We start from the raw sequence: 7167 nt of genomic DNA, 5'->3' as shown, positions 1-7167 counted from the left end.
GACTGTGGTTGACTAAAACCATGGAAAGCAAAACTGCAATTAAGGAGGGACTGCTATACTCTGAGCCCATTCTCTCCCCTAACAAGATGTCCATGTGTTACAGCTACAAATCCACGTAAGCCAATTCCTCCCTCATAACTTGCCAAATTGTCTCACTTTTCCTTACTTCCTCTGAAATATTAACTAGGATAAGTAACTATTTGGATGTCTGGACTATAGGAAATACTGGTAGCCTGTTCTTCAGACTAGATTTTGTAGTGATAAAATTTATTTCCAGCTCTCTTTATTTCAAGTCTATTGGCTCCTTTGAAATTCTTTTAGATGATAGATGTGGTTTGGAACTTTTCACAACTTAAAATATAAAGGTCTTTGGAAGTTACAAAAACAAATACTTTAGACATCTGAGGTGTCCTCTGCTTTGACAGACTTGAAACTTTTTAAAATACAAAGCCATCATGCTTCCCTTCAGTTTAGCACCCAGATGTTTCCTTAGAGTCTTGAGTTGTTCCAGGATTCTGTGGACACCACTGAGTTAGCCTGCTGTTGCAAAGCAAGATGAAGGAATCCTTTCTTAGAGAAAACTCAGATTGAATATGGTACATTATATTGATGTATGGACAAAAATTATTGAAGGTTTTGTGGGCTATAAGGTTCCAGTTGTCTTCGGTCTCTCATTCCCTTCATAATTGAGTATGGCTATATTAAATATTTCACCAGCTTAGTCCATGTGTTTTCTTATCGATTGGGAGCATGAGATTTTTAAACACACGTACACCTGCTTCTTTGGCCTGCAGAATGTAGGTATATTTTCACAATTTTCCTCCTACTAATAAAAATACATGTCTTCTGTGGAACAGGTTAAAGAAAATAATCATCCATAACCCACTCAAAAGTTTGGCATATTTTCTTTCCATCTTTTAAATATACAAATATATTGTCTTATTTGTATTTACTACCTGTGCAACCATATGCTTAGGCTGTTTTTTTCCCTTCCAAGTTTAGTTTTAATTCAGAGATTACATAGCTAGCTAAGCCCCCAATTTTGACCCAGTGATCTTCCTAGGCCAGAAGCCTATTTTTGTAGTCCACACTCATCTCTTGTGGATCTTTAACACATTTTTCCAGTTACTATCAAACATGAGAGACTTGTTCATCATAGACATTAAATATACTTTTGCTAACACTAGGCAACAAATGAGGCTTTTCCTAGAAGAGTTATGTGAAAGCCATCAGAGACTTGGCAGAACAAAGATAAAACAGACTTGGTAATCCAGAATCTGGTCCTTATTTAACTGCAAAGTAGTCACATGGTCTTTACCAGCAATTCAAGGAGATGCTTCAGTAACTGGCTGTGAGACTTTTTTCCCATAACCTTACTAGGTTTTAACCATCTTGAGTCAAAGGAAGAGGATCTCCTTTTCTAGTGCCTACAACCTAAGATCTTAATGTCTTCTGACTTTCCTAAAGAGTGAATTGTTAAATTATTAAAACAATTTACCTTTGCCCTTTCCAGATTGTTGTTTTGCTAGATTCAGGGTTGGGTCAACACAGCCAATAGGCAGCTGACATAAAATCTGCATATTTGTTAATTAGAAAATCTTGAGAACCACCCAGCGTCCTTCTAATGCACCACTGGTGTATCCAGTTATATCTTTATAGCCCAATTAGATTTTATAACTACACAAAAAGTTAATGCATTGAAAACAGAGAAGTTCCACCTCTACATGTTGAGTTAAAATTTATTTTAAAAGGTAAAGTTTTATATATCCTTTGAAAAAATGAAAATTCAAAAGTCTTAGAATTAAGTAATGAGTCTTCAACATCACAAAGCTATTTATAACAGCAATTAAGGTAGTGGTAAAGTTTTACCCTTATAAAAATGTCACAGAATTCAAATCACAACTTGGATCTTCAATGATTCAAGTGTCTTATCTTACATAAGGGTTTGGTCAGTTTTAAGATAAAAATTCCTCCAGATATGCTGTCCTTAAGTCCTCTAATATCCCCATCCACCAGCTTACACAGTGGGATAGCTGGCTGCCGTAGCAATTCCACAGTGGTTGTTCTGGTCTTTGGCCATTTTTACATAGCCACTCCAGCCCCATTCTGGACCCCAACTGAAAAAAGAAGATGTTTTTTGTTTTATACAAAGTATCAAGTACATATTAGCTTCATTAGTAATAGCTAATACTTAAAATAGGGCTTTCCACATATCAGGTGCTATCAAGCACTATTCTAAGTGCTATTACATATATTGGTAAGTATATCAATTCCCACAGGTCCTTAACTTTTTAAGATAGGAAACTGAGGCAGGGCTAGGATTCCAATGTAGCAGTTTGTTTCTGCAGGCTATCTTATACCCCCTCTCAAAGAACTTTAGCAGTGAAAATGGATCCAGATGACCTCAAAGCCTCTGGGAATTGGGAAGTAGAATAAAATGGCAGGGCAACAAATGGTAACAGGAAGGACATACAGGGCCCACTGGACTCTTAGAAAATCCTTCAGAGTTAAAAGAGTCAGCAGTTGTTTCTGCTCAGTATACCTTGTTGAAAAACTGGACACAAAAAAGGAAACCAGCCCTTAACCTTACAGGTGCAAAATCCTTTATCTAAGCTCTTGGGGCCAGATGTGTTTCTGAATAAAGTTTTCAAAATTTGGAAATGCAATGTTATAAATATGTAACAATAAGTCCAACAAGCTTGCTACAGAATCCTGTAATCAAACATCAGTACATTTTACCCTTATAAAAAATGTCAAGAGTGTTCACTCTAAGTTCTGGGATTTCAAAATGAGTTTTGGATTTGAAATCAAATACTGATTCCAAACAAGCACTCCCTTTTCAATTTAATATATAACATTTGGAGTTTTATACCTGTTCTTGACAATCCAAAATTTTTTACTTGAATCTGTTTCTTCAAAGCCATAGCCAACTACAAGAACACCATGATCCAGGTTTTCGCTGCTGCAGTCTGGATCATAATAAATGCCTACAGGAGTAAAATTTGGGGTGAGAAGCTTCAATTGACACATGACTGTAACTCACCCTATCTACCACGGTTAAGAGACATCTCAAAATTCAATGAAATGCCATTAGCAAATTACATATAAAGCTTAAATATTTACCAAAAATAGTTATGGTAACTAATAAACTCAACTCACTAGAAATCAACAAAATTCCACTAAACCCAAAATATTTTCTATTCGAAAAGGATTTCCAATAATAAGATCTAGTTATCAAGGCTAAGACGATTTAGCTACTTCTACTAATATTACTTAGCATAATCCTTTCTACTTCTAAAATGCCAACTAAGGAAACAGCACAATATAAAATAACACTTGAGCCACAGGGTTCTTTACAGTTCAATAGTAAACATTATTTGGAAAAAAGGTCCAACAACTGGAGAATACTTACATCAATTATTTGTATTTGCAGAATTACACAGCCATTTAAAAATACTTAAGGAGAGCTTGTCATGAGAAAATGTCTAAAATATGTCAAATGGAGGGGCGCCTGGGTGGCGCAGTCGGTTAAGCGTCCGACTTCAGCCAGGTCACGATCTCGCGGTCCGTGAGTTCGAGCCCCGCGTCGGGCTCTGGGCCGATGGCTCAGAGCCTGGAGCCTGTTTCCGATTCTGTGTCTCCCTCTCTCTCTGCCCCTCCCCCGTTCATGCTCTGTCTCTCTCTGTCCCAAAAATAAATAAACATTGAAAAAAAAATTTTTTTAAATATGTCAAATGGAAACATCACTATATTAAATGCACACACTCAAAATTCTACAGTCTTGGAAAGCAGGACTCCAAACCTAACACCAAACAATTTTGGTGGTGTTTTCCAATTTTGCCTGCCTGAACTTCTATAATAAAAATACAAACACCTACCTGATTTATAGAACTGGAACGACTGATGGCCTGCATCAATAGCAACAGAGATGGGCCCCACAGTTGCCACTGCCTTCATCAGGGCCTTCTCCCGCTGAGGGATGTCCACAAAGCCGGTGTCATTGGCAGCAGAACACTCAGGCTTGTAGTTACAGGGCTCTGAGTCCTTTTAAAGGTAAATGGGAAAGAAACTTGATCACTAGGACCTCAAGACTCAGCAGTTTGCAGCTTAATGATTTCCAAGTCAGCTTTGTTGTGAGTTAATAGCCAAATGTTTCTGATTTGAAATTGAAAACTTAGCAGATGTTATCTTCAGTGAAACCCCTTAGGCCTACTTGTCCATAAGAAATTTTTCACTATGCAGAAATTATGTGCAGAATGGTGTATAAAAAGCCTCCAAGTTACACAGAATTAAGGACAGCTATGTGCTAACCATCTAATCAGAGAACCTGTGCTAAGGCTGATAATTTATAGTGACAGTTCTGTCAGTTTGCATCTAAAATGTGAATGCTGAGTAAAGTGTCTGTTATCTTTGAAAATGTTCAGCTTTCAAAAGCTGAGCTGGAATAACAAGATAAGGAGCTCCATTTACCCTTCCAAGATACGGATAAGACTCCTCTGTGTCCAGGCCTCCATTTTCCTTAACATACCGGAAGGCATTATCCATTAGGCCACCATTGCAGCCCTCATTGCCTTGAGGCCGAGAGCAGTCCACCAGGTTCTGCTCACTCAATGAAACAAGTTGGCCAGTTTTCCGGAACATCTGTCCTTCAAGAGCACCAGTTGCACTAAAAGCCCAACAAGAACCACACTGACCCTGAAAATAAAAAAGCTATCAGTTTATAAGATAAATACAAAGATTCACAATAACCCATATACCCGAATATTCTTAAAACAAAATAAAACAAAACAAACAAACTCCACTGTCTACCAAAGCAAGGACACTAATTCCTTTTTGGCTTTATTCTTGGAAGGAGATCTGCTAAATATTATCATACCTGATTCTTCACAGGAGTTACATAGCCTTTCTCTCTCCAATCCACAGATTTGGGGATCTCAGCAAATACAGGTTCTTGGAACACTTTCCCTTTCTTGTGCTTCTGGTTTTGAAAACCATTCATCACCTGCCTGAATTCTTCATTGGTCTTTAAGGAAAAGTAAGTAAAATGTTGAAAAGGCAAGAGGTTATTTTGCTAAAGTACAGAGGACAGGAAGCACAAAAAGCACAGCAATCCACGCTGACACTCACCATGTCACCAAAAGCATTCATTGCCATTGTGAAGCCATGTTTCCCTTGGCTATATTCTCGGTTATGCAGTTCAATCATTTTTATATTCTTCTCCCACACTGCTCTCCTCCATCCTTCTTCATTCTAGAGGCAAATATATAACTTACCATCTTTATTCCTACTTAAAACCAGCCCATCTTCACCTAGTGGATTTGCAGACAGGGAAAAAAACCATGGCCCAGGATGGCTTATATTTCTGGGAGCTGTTTTCTAGCAACCACACAACAGGAATTATGCCCCATATTGTGCTCAATATGGGTGCGAGGAAATTATTGCCTTGGTGAAAGCTGACTTCTACATGCTACTCTCTGGCTATAAACTCCCAACGGCAAGGGACTCTTTCTCTTTGGGGGTCCCTTTGGACAGTTTCATATGTTACCTACCATGCCATATAATCTCTTGTGTGTTGCCTTCCATTGGTACCATTGTCCATTTAAACTTTGATCGAATTTTGAAGCAGCTGAGGCTATTCCCAAGCAAAGGGCAGTCAGGAAGAGTGAAGGATTCATGTTTCAAAAACCTAGAAAGGAAAATGAAATCAGTATTTGATGAGACCAATCCTTTAAAAAAGCCATCCTATTTTCTCCTGAGATGTTGTAGAGTAAAAACATTTAAAGTACCTTCGCAAATATTTACAGGTCCCTGGAAGAAGGCTAAGGATGTGGGTGGAGAAAAACAGGCCAAGGACTTGGAGGTATATGATTCAGCCATCAAAATTAAAAACAGGCTGACAAGTGCTATAGGAATTGAAACAGACTTCATTGTAATAGTGCAATGATAATTTAGGTTTTGATCAGAGTTTCAGAATCTTAAGGCAACTAAGAAGCTGTTGGTCCAAGTTCTTTACTGAAAATACCGACGTGACCCAGGAAATCTTATTTATCAGAACACCTGATCCCAAGTAGGGACAGGGATCCCCAGGGGTTAGGTAGCCACCTCACATCTTTCTTTTGACAAATATACAGCAAGGGGTGAGACATGCTTCTTGAATTGAAAGCTTTCTGAAAGACCTTCCCAGAAGGTGGGCAGGATTGCACCCAGTGCTCTGCTGTCCCCACATTTGGTCTCTGCCGCCAGCACCGCCGTTAACTACCCCCGAACTGAGGAAGAAATCACGAGGCAAGAGGGCGTCCAGAGCCCCAGTTCCCGACCGGGACAGGGCCACGCTCTCCCGGAGTTCAGAGCACCTTCTCGGGCCTGGCCCAGATGGACACTGCAGGCGGGGCCAGGCCGGAGGCTCTCCGCCCCGCTCGCCTCCCTCAGCTTCCAGACGATGTTCACAGACCGAGGTACAGGGAGCGCCGGGCCCTACAGCCCTTGCGGAGGTCAGCCTGCCCTGTACCTCCTGGCCAGGCCCAGTCCCGTGGGGGCCCGGCTGCCAGACCTGTGCCCGCCACGGCCCTGAGACGGACCGACTCCTGCAGAGCCTAGGACCTCCCCGTGGTCTCAGTGTCGCCCTGGGTTCCCCGAACCGCCCTGCCCCCACTTCCCATCTTCAAAGCTTACAGGATCCAGGCAGGGTCGGCTCAGCCTCACCAACTCCAGGCAAGTAGATGTTTTTATTCCCGCGGGTCGCGCCCGACACTTGCCCGTGCTCTGGGGTGAATCCCCTCCTCCAGTACCGGTCCCCAGACCAAGAAGCTGACCTACGGCGTCCACAGCTGCGCAGGCGCACTCCACAGACACACACACACAACGCTTCCCAGATCGCCGAGGCCGGGGATTGTGGCCCAGCTGCTCCTGACTCAGCCTTTAAGGCCTCGGGAATTCTGCACGCCTGGCCCGCCCTTACGGTCTGCTCGCGCCGCGATTGGCTGCGCCGGCCTGTGGGCGGGGCCTCCAGGCTTGGGACTCCCAGCGCGTGACGCGGCTCAGTCTCAACTTGTCCCAGGACTGCTGGGCCTTGCTTCTGTGCGCTCCGGACATCGCTGAGGAGGGGGTGAGGCACCTCACTGGGGACCCGGATCAACTTACTACCCCGAATTCATGAGCTCGGCGGGT

At 42.0% G+C, this 7167-nt stretch overlaps 1 protein-coding gene across 1 annotated transcript; it reads right to left on the bottom strand.

Moving 5' to 3' along the window:
* Positions 1–1721: 1721 nt before the first annotated feature.
* On the bottom strand, positions 1722–6933 carry LOC125150957 (procathepsin L). Its single transcript, XM_047831455.1, has 8 exons — positions 6673–6933; positions 5550–5686; positions 5128–5250; positions 4877–5023; positions 4471–4695; positions 3879–4044; positions 2873–2987; positions 1722–2117 (listed from the first exon to the last, which is right to left on the bottom strand). The coding sequence occupies exons 2-8, from the start codon at positions 5673–5675 to the stop codon at positions 2018–2020; spliced, it is 1002 nt and encodes a 333-aa protein (XP_047687411.1). The 5' UTR covers positions 5676–5686; positions 6673–6933; the 3' UTR covers positions 1722–2017.
* Between the last annotated feature and the right edge of the window lie 234 nt (positions 6934–7167).

This window comes from Prionailurus viverrinus, chromosome D4 (genome assembly GCF_022837055.1).
Source record: "Prionailurus viverrinus isolate Anna chromosome D4, UM_Priviv_1.0, whole genome shotgun sequence".
NCBI classification, from domain to species: domain Eukaryota; kingdom Metazoa; phylum Chordata; class Mammalia; order Carnivora; family Felidae; genus Prionailurus; species Prionailurus viverrinus.
Note: the sequence above shows the minus strand (reverse complement) of the source record. Positions and strands in the feature narration are given on the sequence as shown.